The sequence below is a fragment of the Poecile atricapillus genome, chromosome 19 (assembly GCF_030490865.1).
Source record: "Poecile atricapillus isolate bPoeAtr1 chromosome 19, bPoeAtr1.hap1, whole genome shotgun sequence".
NCBI lineage: Eukaryota > Metazoa > Chordata > Aves > Passeriformes > Paridae > Poecile > Poecile atricapillus.
The window spans coordinates 4,805,991-4,824,111 of NC_081267.1; the positions used below are offsets into that span (position 1 = coordinate 4,805,991).

The 18,121-nt window shown below is 54.2% G+C and overlaps 2 protein-coding genes across 2 annotated transcripts in view; one reads left to right on the forward strand and one right to left on the reverse strand.

Annotated features, from left to right (window-relative positions):
• LOC131586330 (uncharacterized) overlaps nt 1-18,121 on the forward strand; it is a gene marked incomplete at its 3' end in the record, with an annotated part of 381,810 nt that overhangs the window by 314,190 nt on the left and 49,499 nt on the right. The window lies entirely within an intron of this gene.
• LOC131586395 (olfactory receptor 14J1-like) lies at nt 4,882-5,803 on the reverse strand. Its single transcript, XM_058853226.1, has one exon. It carries the CDS (start codon nt 5,797-5,799, stop codon nt 4,882-4,884), a length of 918 nt encoding a protein of 305 aa, XP_058709209.1. The 5' UTR covers nt 5,800-5,803.

Below are 18,121 nucleotides of genomic sequence, written 5' to 3' on the forward strand. Positions count from 1 at the left end.
GGATGTGCCAGAGGGGGCTGTGTCACAGCAGCACCTCTGTGGCTGTGTCCTGGAGCCCCAGAGCAGCTGTGATGTCAGAAAGGGGCTGTGTGACAGCTCCGAGTGGGTTGTGTGAGGTCACAGCTGGGGCTGTGACATCACAGAGTTTGTTGTGTGAGTTCACTGAGCAGCTACAGCATCATAGAGGGGACTGTGTGACATCACAGAGAAGGCTGTGAGATCATGGCATGGCTGTATGACATCATAGACCTGGTTGTGATGTCAAAGTATGTGCAGTGACATTATAGGGTATCTGTATGACATCACAGAGCTGACTGTGACATCATGAAGGATGGTGTGAGGCCATTGAGCAGAGATTGCCATCATAGAGGTTGGCTCTGTGACATCACAGACCAGGATGTGACATCACAGACCAGACTGTGACATCACAGGTTGAATTTTTGACATCATAGTCTTCTGTGACATCGCAGTACAGCTGTATGACAACACATGACAACATCCCAGAGTTGTCTCACTTAACAGAGCTCAAACTTAACAGGACTTCAGTTATCCCTTAACCTTAACTGAAACCTCAAATGTCACAATTTAGCAAAACAACAGCATTTACTGTATTTAACCTAACTTACAACCTATGACTGAGCGAATTAACAGAGGAATAATACTAAACAGTATTTAAATTAGCTTATAATTTATATTAAACAACAATGGAGCAAAAGGAAAACACTACACAGCGTTTAACTTAGCTTATACCTCGTGACTGAACCTTCCTCACAGGCCTGACTGACTGAGATCTCCAAGGCACTCCAACCCCTCTGAGAGCAGCATTTCTGCCACATTTGCCAGGGCACAGCGCTGGTGTGTGCACACAGACACAAAGAGGCAGTGCAAGGCAGCTGTGAGAAATTCCCCTGCAGGGCAGGGAAATGCTCCCTGTGGATGCTTTGGCATCTCCCCAGGGGGCGAAGGGCTGAGCCTGGAGGAGTGGGGGGATCGGCCCAGGCTCCGTCCTTGTTCGGGGATGCCCCGAGTGCAGCAAACGGGAGAGTTCCCGGCTCACAGAGGCCCCACTCAGAGGGAGGTGGCTGGGCCAGGAGAGCTGCAAGGGGCTCCTTTTGGAGCGCTGTCTGTAGGGCCCCAAGAGAGGGGCTTCAGGCACAGCAATGTTTCATCCTGGCCGCACTTGACATCAACAGCTTTCTTTGCAAGGCTGAGAACAGGGATGTTGTGCCACGCAGGGAACAGAAACAGTTCCCAGGGCTGCTCCTGAAGCAAGCAGGAGCTGCTTGGGCAGCAGCAGTGCCTGGGAGCAGACAGTGTTTCTGATGAGCTGCAGAGGAGCTGAGCCCAGGGGCTGTTGGCCAAGGCCCAGGTCCAAGGAGCATTTCTCAGCTGGCAGGGCAGCCTGAGAAGGGGAGGGGGGAATGCACCAGCACAGGGCCCATGGAACCAAGGGACCATTTTGACACTACAGGGCCCAATGGAACCAAGCAGAACATTCTGACACTGTGTGGCTCCATGGAACCAAGGATCCCTTATGATACAACAGGGTCTCATGGAGGCAAAGGGACCACAGTGACACTGGGGGCTCCATGGGACCAAGGGTCCATTGTGACACTGTGGGGCATCATGGTATCATGGACACCATTGTGACAATGTGTGGCTTTGTTGAGCCAATGAGTCCTGCACGCACACACAGGCTGAGATGGACACTGCTGGTTTCTCTGGCAGGCTCTCTGAGCCCAGCCCAGCTCCCTCCAAGCTGTCCCAGCTGCCCTGAGCTCTCGGCAGCAGCCAGGGCCTCTCCCCAGCACAGCCCAGCCGGCTCTGGCCCCACAGCTCTGCTCAGGGCAGGCTGCTCTGGGCACTGCCCCACGGCCTCAGCCCCTCTGCAGGGCACAGCAGCAGCTGCAGCTCAGAGAGGCCTCAGCCCCAGCCATGGGGGAAGGTGCTTGGCCAAGGGAAAAGGAGGCTCCCTGGGTGCCCTGCTCCCCTCTCCCTGAGGTGCTGAGAGCTCTGCAGCCCCTCCTGCCATCCCATCTGCCCAGGCCAGCACAAGAGCCCCAGCCTTGGAGCCCTCAGGAGCTGCTCCTGCTCCAGGCCCAGGGCCCATCCCAAAGCTGAACTAGCCAGAAAGCTTAGTCCATTTCTGCTCATTCCTGCTCTGATGAGGAGGGATCCTCAGCCACCTGGAGGTTGCTGATGCATTTTGATACTCCAGAGGCCACCTCTTCCTTGGGCTCATGGAACCAAGAGGCCCCTGTGACACTGCAGGGCCTTGTGCAACCATGCAGAGCATTGTGACAGAGCAGGGCTTCGTGTCATGGTGGGGCCATTGGGACACTGCAGGGCCCCATGGAACCAAGGGGCCAGTGTTGCTCCTCAGGGACTCATGGAATGAAGGAAACTTGTTTGACACTGTGGTGCCCCTTGGGACCAAGAGGCCATGGTGACACTGTGGAACCAAGGAGAGCATTGCTGCACTGTGAGACCTCATGGAATCAAGAATCTACTGGGACACTGCAGAGCCCAAGGATCCAAGAGACTTTGTGACACCGAGGGGTCCCATGGAACCAAAGGGACACTGTGACCCTGGGAGGCCTCAAGGAATCATGGAGATCATTGTGACACTCTAGGGCCCCATGGAACTGTGGTGACACCAGGTTGGCTGGGAGTGTTGATGTGCTGCAGGGTAGGAGGGCTCTGCACAGGGACCTGGACAGGCTGGATCCAGGGCCCAAACCCAACAAGGTGAGGTTTAACAAGTCCAAGTGTCAGGTCCTGCACTTTGGCCATAACAACCCTGCAGTGCTACAGGCTGGGGACAGAGTGGCTGGACAGCAGCCAGACAGAAAGGGACCTGGGCACTGATGGACAGCAGGCTGGGCATGAGCCAGCAGTGTGCCCAGGTGGCCAAGGTGGCCAATGGCTCCTGGCCTGGATCAGGAACAGTGTGGCCAGCAGGAGCAGGGCAGGGATTCCTCCCCTCTACTCTGCACTGGTTGGGCAGCACCTCGAGTGCTGTGTCCAGTTCTGCCCACCCCCAATTTAGGAAGGACATGGAGGGGCTGGAACATGTCCAGAGAAGGGCAACAAGGGTGGTGAGGGGTCTGGAGCACAAGTCCTGTGCGGACAAGCTGATGGAGCTGGGATTGTTTATCCTGGAGAAGAGGAGGCTCAGGAGAGACAAGGTGATGTCAGGGCACAAGTTGGACTTAATGATCTCCAAGGTCTTTCCAACCTCTCTGATTCTGTGATTCCCTGAAACCACCCTTGGAGCAGGTACAAGATGAGCCCTAGGCCTCTTCTTCAGAAGGACCAGCAGCCCAGGGCCCTCAGCTTCTCCACACAGGCCCCAAAGCCCATCCTGTCAGTCCTGCAGAGCCTCTCCAGCCCCTCCTCATTGCCCAGAACAGGGAGCCCCACAGCCAGACACAGCAGCCCAGATGTGCCCCCCTGGCCTGTGCTGCCTCTGGCAAGGGAGCAGCACGAGGCACTGCAGGACCCTGCAGACAATTCCTGAAGCACTTGTAGGATGATCCTGCTTCCCAAGGGATGTTCCCATGGTGCCAACTGGGGAACTGAAATGGGGAGTAGGGCCAGAGAGGAAAGGGCAAACAGGGATGGGCTGTTTGCAGGGGAGGGAACAGGGGTGGGCAATTGGAAGAAATCTGGAGCAGGAAGAGTAAAGAAGGCAAAGGTGAAGCGAAGGAAATGCTCAGGGCAGTTTGGGGCTGGCTTCCAGGCAGCCCCGGCTCTGAGCAACAATGTCTGCAGTGGCACAGGAAACTCGCAGCTCATGGGAACAAATTTTCTGTGTGACTTCAGAGGCCACGACAAACCTGAGTGGTTTCCCTCCCATCCCTCAGCCTTTCCTGGCCCCAGGGGCTGGTGGCATTTGTGCTCCCTCAGGTTCATCTCCCCACAGCAGCACCATGGGGGTGCTGACGCCTGCTCTGGGCAGTGCAAACAGGGGCTCCTGAGCCAGTGCTGCCGTGTCTGTGCCTGCAAGGATGCGGCACCTCTCTGAGCTGGGGGAGAGGCCAGGGCTGCACAGGGGGGATGTTGTTGGCAGCTCCATGAGGACGCTCTGGGACACTGCCCTGGGGTGTCCAGAGCAGTGGGGATGGATCAGCCCCTGCTCTGCTGCTCCTTCCCATCTCCCCCAGGGACCTTGCAGAGCCCCAGCCATGCTGTTTGCCCCCAGCCTGCCCACGGCCACCCTGGGGCTGCTCACGGGGGTTTTCTGTGCTGAGCTTTGGCCTGGGCGTGTTCTTGAGAGAGCCTGGGCAAGGAGCCTGGAGCCCCCAGGCCCTGGCCTGAGGCGTCAGCGCTGCCCCAGCAGTGCCCATGGCCTGTCCCTGCTGCAGCCCCGGCACTGCCACCCCCAGGGCTGTGCCCGGCCCCGAGAGCACTCAGGCCCTGCAGCAACACCAGGGCCAGGAGGGCAGCGGGGCAGTGGCACGGGAGCAGCACTGGCAACACCAAGTGCTGCTGCTCCTGGGCACAGCTGCTGTGCCAGCACTGATCTGCTCCAGCTCTGCACACAGACACTGCTGCTGCAGCTGCAGAGAAGGGAACAAAAGGGGGATCTCTGCAGAAAACTTTGCTGGGAGATCCTTTAGTTCCTTTAAAGCCATCAAGAGCACAGCTCCTCACTGACACAGTCTGTGGCCAAAGGGAAGATGGAGAGAAACAAAATGAGAAATGGCTCAAAACGATGACATTTCTTTGCAGACACTATGAGAAAACCAAAACAATGGAAAAAACCCAACCAAACCAACAAGAAGTATCCAAGATTACTTTTATTACAAGTCATTTACAAGTGATTAAAAATCACTTTATTACAAGTGATTTGCAGGAATTGGCCAGCAGTTTCTGAAATCATCCAGTCATCAGTGTCCACACTGCAGCCTTGAGCTCCTGGTTCCTCAGGCTGTAGATGAGGGGGTTCAGGGCTGGAGGCACCACCGAGTACAGAACTGACACTGTCAGATCCAGGGATGGGGAGGAGATGGAGGGGGGCTTCAAGTAGGCAAATGAGGCAGTGCTGATAAACAAGGAGACCACAACCAGATGAGGGAGGCAGGTGGAAAAGGCTTTGTGCCGTCCCTGCTCAGAGGGGATCCTCAGCACAGCCCTGAAGATCTGCACATAGGAGAAAACAATGAACACAAAACAGCCAAGTGCTAAACAGACACTGACTGCAATGAGCCCAAGTTCCCTGAGGTTTGCGTCTGAACAGGAGAGCTTGAGGATCTGAGGGATTTCACAGAAGAACTGGCCCAAGGCATTGCCCTGGCACAGGGGCAGGGAAAATGTATTGGCTGTGTGCAGCAGTGAATAGAGAAAGCCACTGGCCCAGGCAGCTGCTGCCATGTGGGCACAAGCTCTGCTGCCCAGGAGGGTCTCATAGTGCAGGGGTTTGCAGATGGACACGTAGCGGTCGTAGCACATGATGGTCAACAGGGCAAGCTCTGCAGAGATGAAGAACAGAAAGAAAAAGACTTGTGCAGCACATCCTGTGTAGGAGATGTCTCTGGTGTCCCAGAGGGAATTGTGCATGGCTTTGGGCACAGTGGTGCAGATGGAACCCAGGTCAGTGAGGGCCAGGTTGAGCAGGAAGAAGAACATGGGGCTGTGCAGGTGGTGGCTGCAGGCTACGGCGCTGATGATGAGGCCGTTGCCCAGGAGGGCAGCCAGGGAGATGCCCAGGAAGAGGCAGAAGTGCAGGAGCTGCAGCTGCCGCGTGTCTGCCAATGCCAGCAGGAGGAAGTGGCTGATGGAGCTGCTGTTGGACATTTCTTCACTCTGGCCATGGAGTTCTGTTGAAGGAGGAGACAGTGACAAGTCAGGAGAGACTTTGCTGTATAATGACCAAGTCCCTTCTCCCAGCCCTCCTCCTGCTGCTCTGTGCCACCCCATTTTCCTTTCCTCAGAGCACTTCCTTCAGTCCCGTGCCTGGAGCTCTGCTGGGATCTGGTCCCGTTGCCGTGATGAGAAGGGGCTCTGCCCATGGACATTGAGGAGTCAGCTCTGCTCTGCAGCAGTGGGGTCATGGGAATGGGGTCAGGGGCCGGTCCTGGGTTTGGACTGCATCATCCCAAACTGCTCCTGAGGCAGAGGAGTCTGGCAGCATCTCCTGTCCCAGGGCTCAGGAATGGTGATGGCCAAAGGCAGTTTGTGAGGGTTTCCTGCTGTGCCCAGAGAGATCAGAGAGAACTGTGCAATGCAGGAGCATTGGCTGTAACTCAGTGGAGGGTGAGGGGAGCTGCTCTGTTGCTCCATCTCTCCCCAGCTGCCCTGAGATCGAGGGCAGGCACTGTGTTTCCCTGGAAATCAGCCTGACTCAGCTGAGAGCAGAGGAACCCACAGTAGAGCAAACTGGTTCAGCGTTTCTCAGAGCCTCAGCCCCACTCCTGGCCAAGGACACTCCTGTCCCCAGTGTCCCCTGGAGACAGCTCACAGCTTGGGTGGCATCCCAAGGACACACCAAGGGTCCTGTCCATGGCACTGCTGGAGGAGAGTTGGGTCATTCCCAGCCTCCCAGCCTGCCCTGCCCAGAGCTCCCCAGGGCAGAGGGAGGTGGGACATCCCATTGCTGTGCCCAGCCTGCACAGGAGGAGCCCAAGGGCTGGGCCTGACCCTGCAGCTGGAGCTGCCATTTCCAGAGAGCTGTCAGCAATGCCAGGAGCTCTTGGGCAAGGCAAGGAGAGAAAGAGCCAGGCCCTGAGGAAAAGCCTTTCCTTGCCCAGCCCTGCCCAGCCCCTGCCAGGCAGCACCAGTGCAGGACAGTCACCCTCAGGCATTTGCATTGAGACATTTGTTGTGTCTTGGCATGGGGATCTGTATAAAAGTAATCATGGAATAGTTAGTCTGGGAAAAGACTTTAAACATCCCAGCAGAGCTTGGTGGCACTTTCCCCCCACTGCCTGCCCAGGGCTCTGCTGCCTGGAGCTGTCTCTGCCAGCAGCTGCTGCCCTGTGCCCAGGGCTGGGCCCTGCCAGTGCTGCCCCAGCCCAGCCCAGCCCTGGGTGCTCAGCTCTGCCCTGCAGAGCCTTCCCAGCTCAGGACACTGCCCAGGGGAAGCTCTGGCACTGCAGGCTCTGATGGCAATGGCAGAGCAAACCTGAGGAGGCTGGAAAAGTGGCACTGATGCTGCCTGGAAGGGGCCCTGTGCTGATTTCTGTCACTGCCTGGTTAAGATCTGAGAATTTACTTTTTTTAATTTATCGCAACCTGTCATCAGAGGTTGAATAGAGAAATGAAATGAGAGATGAATATCTATGTGCAATTTCCCATCCAGGAAACCGAAAGCACTAGATTAAAAAAGCACAAACTTTCCTTTTATGCAGCCCCTGACTTGCTGTGCTCCCTGTATAATTTACTTGGTGCAGTCCATTGGCAGAGTGGCTGAAAACACATTAGGAATCTCCTGTAAACCTACTGATCACTGAAAATAACAGTTCAGATACCTCAGGCATTGATAAAATTCACAATACCTTTAATATTAATCCCTTCTCCCTACCAATCTCCAATAGCAGGAAAGTGAATACAAAGTCTTAAGAAATGTCCTCATTTTTATCAAAATCCTTGTCTTGGAAATATTCTGTGACTGATCAGAAACCCTCAGCATGTCAGAGCTTCATGAGCATTCACCTCCCCTCCACCACAAATACTCAGAGCTGTACTCACAGAGTCTGTAGGCACTGGCATGTTCCAGCTTGAGGAGATGCCTCCAGGAGCTGCAGCTGCATTGTCCTGCAGCCAGAGGCTTCCTGTGTCAAGGGCTGGCAGTGATTCTGCCCCAGGCACTTCTCAGCACCTTCCCAGCCCTGACTGATTGAAGCTCTCTGTGCCTCTGGGCTGTGCCCAGGGTGGCTGCAGGCAGTGCCCCAGCCCTGCTGGGCTGGCAGAAGAGCTGCTCAGCAAGGGAAATTTGCTTTTGAAGCTCTTCTTGGTTTCCAGGAGCTGCCTCTGTGCCAGGAGCCCGGCCCAGCTCAGCAGCACAGACACAGCAGCAGGACTTTAATGAGCCTCTTGGGGCTTTGTGCTGAGGCCCTGAACATCAGTCCCTGAGATGGAGGGGAAGAAAGCTCTCAAGAACTCCAAGCCAGATTCCAACTCCAAAGTTTCTTTCACTTTTAATGGGTCCCACTGAGGGACGTGACTGAGAAAGTGTCCCCAGGCCCCAGGCAGAGCAGAGAACTGGAGGCACTGATGACAGCTGGGGACAAAGAGAAGCCAAGTCTTGGTGCCCTGGGCCACAGCAGCCAGTGCTGTGCCAGCAAGGGCTGTGAGGAGACACCTTGTCCTGAGGCCCTGGGGCCTCCTGGCACAGCCCCAGCAAGGCTGGCCACTGTCACCCCCTTGGCCTGCCCTCAGCATCCCCCCTAGCCCACATGCCAGTGGCCTCAGGGATCTGCTGGAAGGAGTCCCTGGGGAGCCTTGCTCAGGAATGGCCCTGGGGGGCTCCTTCATGCTCCCAGGGACTGCAGCTTTTTCAAAGGACTTTGGCTTTTGCTTTGGAGTCTCTGAGAGGTTTGTGCAATCCTGGCCTCCAATTATCTGCTGTAATTAGTCCCTTGAGAGGCTTTGTCAGTAACAACACTCAGTGGAGCTCATTAATTCTTCAAGGTACTTCAGGTTCTTAAGGTACTTTCCTTTTTCCTTCCCACCCTGAGTCTCTGAGAAGTTTGTGCAATCAAGGCCCCAATTATCTGCTTTAATGAGTCCCTTGGGAGCTTTGCATTGACACTCAGTGGGGCTCATCAATACTTTGAGATACTCAGGGGTTTTTTCAGCTCCTTTGGATTTTCCTTTCTACACTGAAGGAAAGCCAATCTCTGAGAGATTTTTGTGCAATCCTGGCCTCCAGTTCTCTCCTCCAAGGAGTCCATGAGGAGCCTATGTTGGGGATGGACCTCAGTGGCACCCATTACTGCTTCGAGAAACTTTGGGCTTTTCCACTGACTAGGACTCTTGGAAAGGTTTGTGCAATCTCCTCTCAGGCCCTGAGGTTCCAGGGCTCAGCTCCAAATGCACCATGGGGCTCATTAGGATCAAGCAAGTTCTGAGAAACCATGGCTGTGTCTTGATTTCCCTTTTGTCTGGTGCAGTTTTAGGAAAGTTTCCTACAATAATTATGGAGAAATAGTTCAAAGAACTTCTAAGAAATATGTATTCCTATTTTAAAGGTGTTTTTTATTCCTGTTCTCTTTAGAGCAGATGTGATTGCAGCATTCAGTGATGGATATTGATCCAGGGTCTCTCCTAAGGAGGTCTGGCCAGGTCAGAGAAGCTGTGCCTTGAGGTCTGACCCAGTGGGGACAACCCTGCTCCACATTCCCCAGCCCCATCCTGTCTCTCCTCCCTCACCTGGGACCTGCTTTGCTCACAGAACTGGCTGCACTCAGGCAAAGAGGGGTTTCCTTCTTTGATTTTAGCAATCTAAAACTGCTGAGTTTCCCCATGGAAAACAGACACCCTCCTCAAGTGTGTGCCAAGCCCAAGGTGCCACCAAGGAGGTTCCCCTTCCCCAAGGCAGAACCACACAAGGAATGTTTCAGACACACAGGAAGTTCTACAATAAACACAACCCCAGAGTTGGCTGAAGGCAGAATTAGAGCAGTTCCTGAAGGACAGACAAGCTTTGAACTCCTTGCAGCTGAAAGCACCAAGTGGGTTGTTGGGAGGTGAGTGAGTGAGGCAAGAGTGAGGGAAGGGAAATGCAGAGAGCCCTGGAAGTGTTTCTGTGCAGACAGGCTGCTGCAAGGGCAGCGTTGGACTTCTCTGGGGGAAACTGTGAGGGGAGGTCAGGACAGAATGACCTCCCCAGTGACCTCAAGATGTCACAAAGCCATCAGGGATGTCACAGCCCACTCAGTGACATCACACAACCTGTCCCGGGATATCACACCACCTTTCTGTGATGACACATCTCTTCCTAAATGCCACAAAACCACCTCATGATGTCACATAGCGTTCTGTGATGTCACACAGCAACATTTGATGTCATAGTTCACTCTATGACGTCACAGTTGGCACCGTGATGTCATACAACCTGTCCTGAGATGTCACATGGCTCTTCTACGATGTCATTGCCCACTCTAGGATTTCATATCACAACCATGTGGCTTCACAGCCTGGTCTGTGATGTCACAATCCTCTCTGTGATGTTGTACATCTAACCTCTGGTGTCACAGTCCTCTCTGTGACATCACAACCCACTAAGTGATATCACCCAGACCATGCTGTGATGTCATACAGCCACACTGTGATGCCACACCCTGCTTTCTGATGTCACACATTGCTCTCTGTGATGTCGTAGCTGCTCAGTGACCTCACACAACAAACTCTGTGATGTCACAGCCCCATCTGTGACCTCACACAACCCACTCGGAGCTGTCACACAGCCCCTTTCTGACATCACAGCTGCTCTGGGGCTCCAGGACACAGCCACAGAGGTGCTGCTGTGACACAGCCCCCTCTGGCACATCCCACAGCCCCTGCCAGTGCTGAGCCCCTGGGAGCTCTGTCTGGGCCTGCTCGTGTCCCTGAGCTGCCCTGGCAGGGCCCCAGCCCTGCTGGGCTGTGCTCAGGAGCTGCTCCTGGCCAGAGCTGTCTCTCTGCAGCGCTGCCCTTGCCAGGAGCTGCCTCTGGGCCAGGAGCCCGGCCCAGCTCAGCAGCACAGACACAGCACCAGCACTTTCATCACCCTCTCGGGCCTTTGGGGCTCTTTGCATCACACTCAGTCCCTCAGAGTGTGCTCCAGAAACTCCTCAAGAGCTCCAAGTCAGATGGAAACACTGAAGTTTCTTGTAGTTGAAATGAGAGACACGAGTGAGAAAGCGTCCCCAGGTTCCAGGCAGAGCAGAAGACTGGAGGCCCTGATGCCAGCTGGGGACAAGCAAGGGAAAGGTGTCTGTGGTGCTGAGCAAAGCTGGATGTGTTTCAGGAATGCCAAGGGCCAAGGGCTGAGCCCCAGCCCCTGGCAAGGCAGATGCTGTCCCTCCCTCATTGCTCAGGGCTCTTCCCGGGGCACTGGCATGTGGGGATGTGCAATGCCAAGGGCAGCACCATGGGGCGGCCCCTGCCAGGCTGCTGAGCAGGGACAAGGAGGCAATGAGGCCCCAGGGCTGCCAGGGTCACTTGTCCCCTGCTGGCCTCAGGCACAGGGCCCTCAGCCTCTACCTGCTGCTTATGTGATGAGGCCTCCAAACCTGATCCTGAGAGATTTTTGGGTCCTCTGCATGGTCTGTGAAAATGGAAACACTGGTCAAAGTGATTTTCTCCCAAATCTTGCAGTGACAGAACAAGGATGAATATCTTTAAAGTGAACTAGAGTGGATTTGGTTGTTTTTAGAAGGAGGAAATATTGTACAATCAGAGTGGCACAAAACTGCAACTGCTTTTGCAGACAAATGTATGCCTCATACCAGGATTGCTCCAAGAGCAGCAGCATCTCTGTTCCACCTGACACAGTGAAAGCCCCTCCCCTCCCCAAGGATGGAATTCCTGTTGTGTGGGTTCTCTGATGTGCTGGGTGACCTCACAACCCTCCTGGCCAGAATGTCTGCTGAGGGCCAGCCAGGCTGCTGCAGTGGCACTGACCTCACAGCCATCACCATTGCAGCCATGTCCCCTGGGCCTGGCTCTCCTTTTTCCTCTGCCCCTGCCTGGTCTCTGCTGGCATGAAGAGTTGTTTCATTATTATCTTGTCCCGAGGGTGCTGGGGCCAATTGCTTCCCAGTCAGGCTCCTGGAGCAGCAGTGGCTTTTCAGAGCCCAGCCAGAAATGAGCCCTGAAGCAGCAGCTCTGCAGTGCTGGCCACCAGGCCAGGGTGCCAAGGGAGCCTTCTGGCCATGGCCTGGAAGCAGCTGCTGCTGCCAAGGTGCCTTTGGTGCCTCAGGCTGTCCCTGGCACAGCTCCCAGCACGGCACTCTGCACTTGTGCTCGAGCCCTTCCCTGGGTTGGGGCTGGCCTGGGGCTTTTCCTGCAGCAGGATCTGCCCTGGCCATGGCACAGGAAAGGCAGTTCCTGCTGGAGCAGGAGGCTGTGCCTGGAATGGGCTCAAACAACTCCAGCAAGGCCCTGTTCACTTCAAAATTGCTTCCTAGAGCACTATAGTCTAATAATTGTTATAACTCCTATACTGTGGAGTAAATAACACTTTCTCTTTAATTACTCTGTGGTGTAAATAAATCTGCCTAATCATCTTCAGAATCAGGCACAGTTGTATTTGTATAAATATATCTGATATTCCATTGTTAATCCTGTAATGAAAATTGCATTACGGTTCAATTCCACCTGTTTAGTCTTTGCACATAAACCTTTGACAAACTCTGTGGCTGGGATTGAATCCAGCTGCTCCCAGACTTCTCTCTTAGAAGGAATTTAAAAGTGTAGGTGACCTGGAGGGGTTTGAGGATCCATGGTGGCTGCTGGGTGTCATTTCTCCACCTCATGACTCAGACGGAGTTTCTCCAATAAAGAAATGAAGCTTTAGCCTGAAGCTCCCACTCTGCCCATGACAGGAAGCCCTGGGACTGTCTGTGACATCCCGGCTCTTTGGCAGCCTGGGGACTCCTGGGATGTCACCATGGAGCCCCCAGGAGTGCCTGTGACAGAGCTGTGCCTTTGCAGCCCAAGGTCCCCTGGGATGTCACCATAAAATTGCTGGGACTGTATCTGACCACACGGCTCTTCAGCATCCCCAGAAACCCCTGGGAGGTCTCTGTGGAGCCCCTGTCTCTGCCTGTGACATTCCAGCTCTTGAACAGCCTGGAGACTCTTGGAATGTCCCCATGGAACCCCTCAGAGGGCCTGCAAATCTGGTCCTTGGTAGGCAAGCATCACCAGGACCTGTTGCGATGGTCTGTTTCCATGGCAACCCTAACCAGCCCCCTGTTGCTATGGTCAGTCCCTTGGCAGCTCCATGGAGAGCCCATGCCAGGGGTGCTTGCCATGGACACCAGCTCAGGCCTGGAGCCAAAGCCCATTGCCATGGAAACCATTTGTAGTCCCATCCCCAGGCTCCTGGGATCACAGAGCCACAGAATTGGCTGAGTTGGGAGGGACCCATGGGGATCCTCCAGTCCAACTGCTGGCCCTGCACAGGACACCCCAACAATCCCAGCCTGGGCCTGGCAGCGCTGGCCAAACGCTGCTGGAGCTCAGCCAGCCCTGGAGCTGGGAGCCTTTCCTGGGGAGCCTGTTCAGTGCCCCAGCAGCCTCACGGGAAAAACCTTTTCCTCACATCCTGCCTAAACCTGCCCGCCTCAGCTCCAGCCGCTCCCTCCACTCCTGTCCCTGGGCACCAGAGGGAAGAGGTTCCCACAGCCCCCAGCCAGGGACCTGCTCCCAAGGCTGCTGCCATGGCAACCAGGCCTGGCACCAGCTGGGATGCTCAGTTTCCATGGGCTGGGCTTCAGGAATGGCATTCCCCAATTTCCTGCTTCAGCTAAAACTGCATCGCTGCTCGCTTCCCTCCCACCTCCCATGGAAAGCAGAAAAGGCAAAGATCCCAGGCTGGGATAAGAACAGTTTATTGAGAACAGCAATGGGATAAGGAACAAACAGACACAGAAATAATTTTGATAACAGAATAGATAAGAAAAACCATTACAGGGAAAAATAAACCACCACAGACTGGCTTTTCCTGGCTACGTATCTCCTCCTGCCAAGAAGGGACACCCTTCTCCTCTGGTGAGAGACAGTGAGTCCTTTTTCTGCCCCTGGCAAGAACCTGAGACGGGATTGAATATAATGACAAGGACATGGCCAGACTCTCATGTTCTTTAATCCCACATCATGACATTGCCACAGGCAGGAGAAGGTACAGGTGTCTTCCCAGCATGGATCACAGGGAACATGGATCACCAGGTCTCTTCCCAATGTGGATCCTCCAAGGGGGGATGAAGCTGGAGCTGTGGAGAAAGCTCTTCCTGCACTTGGGGCGCTGACAGGGCTTCCCTTACCAGTGGCTCCGTTGGTGTCTGGTCAAGTTAGAGCTGACTGAGAAGCTCTTCCCACACTGGGGACACTCGTAGGGCCTTTCCCCAGTGTGGATACGTTTGTGAGTATTGAAGTTGGACCTGTGGTAGAAGCTCTTCCCACATTCCCCACACTCGTAGGGCCTCTCCCCAGTGTGGATGCGCTGGTGCCTGATAAGGTTGGAGTTTCGATTGAAGCCCTCCCCACAGTCGGGGCAGCGGAAGGGCCTCTCATCCGTGTGAATCCGCTGGTGCACAAGGAGAGTGGAGCTGCTGTGAAACCTCTTCCCACACTCGGGACACTCGTAGGGCCTCTCCCCAGTGTGGATGCGTTGGTGGGTGATGAGGTGGGAGCTGCAGCTGAAGCCCTTCCCACATTCCCCACACTGATAGGGCCATTCCCCAGTGTGGATCATCTGGTGGCAGATCAGGCTGTTGCTCCGGCTGAAGCTCTTCCCACACTCCAAGCACTTGTAGGGCTTCTCCCCATCCTGAACCTGCTCATGGACCACCAGCTCAGAGCCCTGGCTGGATCTCCGGCCGCCTTCCCGGCACAGGGTGGGTCTTTCCTCCTCAGAGCACCCTGGGATGGGTTTGGAGCCCCTCCTCCTGCGGGATCTCTGGGGATTTTCCTCCCTGTTGGATTCCTGCACTGTGGAGCTGCTCAAAACGGCCTCTTCCACAAGGTTCTGCTGTGGGGATTTGTCCTCCCTGGTCTCCATCCTCAGCTCCTTGTCTGGGGGAGGAAGGATAAGGAGAGGATGGGATTTGCCTCTGTGCCAGAGGGAAGGGGAAGGAGATCCCCCCAGTGCGTCCCCGGCAGGACGGCGTCAGCAGCGGGGTTGTCCTGCAGCCGGGGGCCAGGCTGGGCTGGGAGATGGAGCAGGAGAGAGGGGGAAAGGGGCACTGACTTCCTCCTCACCTGCCTGGGTGTCCTGGTGCATCTTCCTCTTCCTCACAGCCCCCTTCTCCATCCAGCCAAGGTTTGAGATTCAGAAATCCTGGTTTAGGAGAAAACAAGGAATGACCAAATTGAGTTTGAAGGTCTCTCTGTCCAAGTCCCTCTCTAGAAGTCACCAGTGCCGCTGGTGTTTCTTGGTTTGAAAGGAAAGGTGTTCGCTAAGGAAGGCAGAAGCCTCAATTGAAATTGATAAAAATGTAAACAACAACCCCCTCCAAATTATTATAATCTTGATATCAAAGTGCTCTCAGATAAAGATACAAGACTGGGAATAATAGTTTTTTAATAAAGGAAGGAAAATGAAAATGCAGTGGTACAAAAGAAAAAAAACAACAACAAAAAAACAACTTGCTGACAGAGTCAGAATACAACCTAACACCCTGTTAGTCAGGGTTTTGGAAGTAGTTTGATTAAATGGTGGCTGCAGTTATCCTGGAGTGACAGATGTGGTTCTGTTTAAGCAATGATCCCGTAGAAGATTGTAGCTTACCTCTGAAGTTCCGGTGCTGTAGATGGGTCTGGTCTCTCCTCTGGGAATCCAGTGGAGAAAGACTGCCTGTGGTGTTCTGATGCTCTGATTATATCCAGTCAGGAATGCTTGGCTCCTCCCCCTGGCTGGAGCATCTCACAATGGGATGATGTCATTTTATCAGTCCTGCAGTGAGACTCAATGGCCCATTACCAGAAGATATCCCCCTGGAGGGAGGATGGGTGGTGGAAGAGATAAAGAACACTGCCCCATCTGGTTTTAACAGCTGGCCCATTAACAGAAGACATCCCCCAGGGATGGCTCATGAAATAGATAAAAAAAACTGCTCTACCAGGTTTTAACAGATGGTGATAGAATACATACTTTTGGTTACATCTTGCATTGCAACCTAAGACATGGGGTCTTAAAACTTTTACACCACCAAAATTCAGCCCTAAAAAGGCCACGCAGGATTTCCCTATCTCTGTTCTCTCCCTTTTGGTGTTCAGGGTTTCCCCCCTCTCCCAGCTCCTGGGAGTCACGCTTGTACTGGGGGTCCCGCATCTAGGCGGTCCCTGCCCTGCCCAGGCTGCTGTGAGTGCCAGGAATCTGAAAAGTTTCCGCCATTTCCATCTCCCCATTTAGGGATGCTGAAAGATTTTGGGGTCCCAGGGTCCCTGCTCCCCTTATTCCCTTCTTGGGGTTGCAGGGGGTCCATTGAGGGCCCCCTGCCCCTCTCCAGGCAATTGAGGCTCCCGCGAATTGTGGCGCTCCCCCTCTCTGGGCTCCAAATTTTGGTGTCCTGGGGGACACAGGGCTCTGCTCCTCCAGGCTGCCTCTGCCAGGAGCTGCCACTGGGAACCTCAAATGTCCCCCAAAGGGCATTTTCCACTCAGCTTTGGAAGTTCTTCATTCTCCAATCATCACGCTCAAAAACCCAACCCAGAGACCCCCCCAGGATATCTGGGCCGAGCTCCCCCTCCCTGGTCACCTGTGGGATGGGGGGGTGATGATCCCACGGATGGGGGGCTGTAAATTCAGGCAGTGAATCCCAGCTCCCCTGGGATATACTGGGCGTGAGATCATACTGGGATAACAAGCACCTGACTGGGATTACTGGGAGTGTCTGGGAATGGCTATGGACATGCTGAGGGCAACTGGGACATATTGGGAGTGTCTGTGACCATACTGGGTATGACTGGGAACACACTGGGAACAATGGGAACCATGCTGGGGACAACTGGGAACAACTGGGAGTGACTGGGTCTGCACTGGGAGCAACTGGGCATGACTGGGACTGTGCTGGGAGCAGCTGGGATAATCTGTGGAGGGACTGGGACTATACTGGGGGCAACTGGGTGCAACTGGGATCACACTGAGAGGAACAGGGAGTGACTGGAACCACGCTGAGGGCAACTGGCATCCTACTGGGAGCACAGTGGGAGCAGGTGGGCCATGTGTGGAAGGACTGAGACCATACTGGCAGCAACTGGTACTGCACTCAGGGTGACTGGGAATGGCTGGGAGCAACTGGGATAGACTGGGAGAGACTGAAACAACAGTGCAGGTAAATGGGAGCAACTGGAACCACACTGGATAATCCTGGGAACAGCTGTGCCCATGCTGGGGACATACAAGGATCCTAGTGGAATTAGCTGGGATCATACTGGGAGTGAATGGAAAGGTGCTGGCTGTGACTGGAACCATACTGCAGGTGACTGGGAGCAACTGGGCCCATCCTGGGAGTGACAGAGAGTCACTCTGGCCATGACTGGAATCATGCTGGGAGAATCTGGGAGTGACTGGAACCATACTGGGGGTGACTGGGTGCAACAGCTCATTCATGGGAATGACTGCAATTGCAGTGAGAGTGACTGGGATCATCTGGGAAGTATTTTTCTGTAGATCTTCTGTCTTTCTGGTCTCCTTTTATTCTCCTTCTTATCTTACGTTCCTGGAACATTTTTGGATATCTTAATGTTTCCCAAAATCTTAAGGTTAACACTTTTCGGTTAAAGGAGCTAAGCTTGCAAAGTTAATGCTATGGTAAGTATTTTATGTTCAGTTGGATGTTGTATTAAACCCTTTGCCATAGTTCCTTGATTGTCTATATTTTGCCAGTTAAATTTTGTGTCATTTTGACCTCTTAGCTCAGTTGGTCAGATCATGGTGCCAGTATGACCAAGGCTGTGGGTTCAATCCTTGTGTGGCCATTCACTTAAGAGTTGGACTTGATGGTCCTTGTCGGTCCCTTCCTACCAAGAATATTCTTTGCATCTGTCCATGTTGAGAAGATCTGGTGGGTGTTTCTCCTGTGAACCAAATTCAAGTACAGGAACCTTTGGCTAACGCCAGCATTGAAGTGTTCTGAGGTGTTACAGCCCTGCAGGCTCACAGTGACCTCTTGTTTCCATGAGGCCTAACAGTTTCCCACTGTCCCCTTGGTTCCATGGGCCCAAGAGTGCCACAATGATCCCTGTGGTTCCACAACTTCCCATGGTGTCACTCTGGCCCCTTGGTTCTATAAGGATCTGGAGTGTCACACAGGTTTATGGCATTTGTCCTTGCTGCCCCTCACATCCCACTGCCCCACAAAGAGCCCCGAGCCACCCGTGAGGGACAGGCCCTGCTGTGCCAGGCCTGGGCTCAGGGCTTGGCTTTTCTGCTTCCTCCAACCCAGCCAAGGCTGGCTCAGCATTG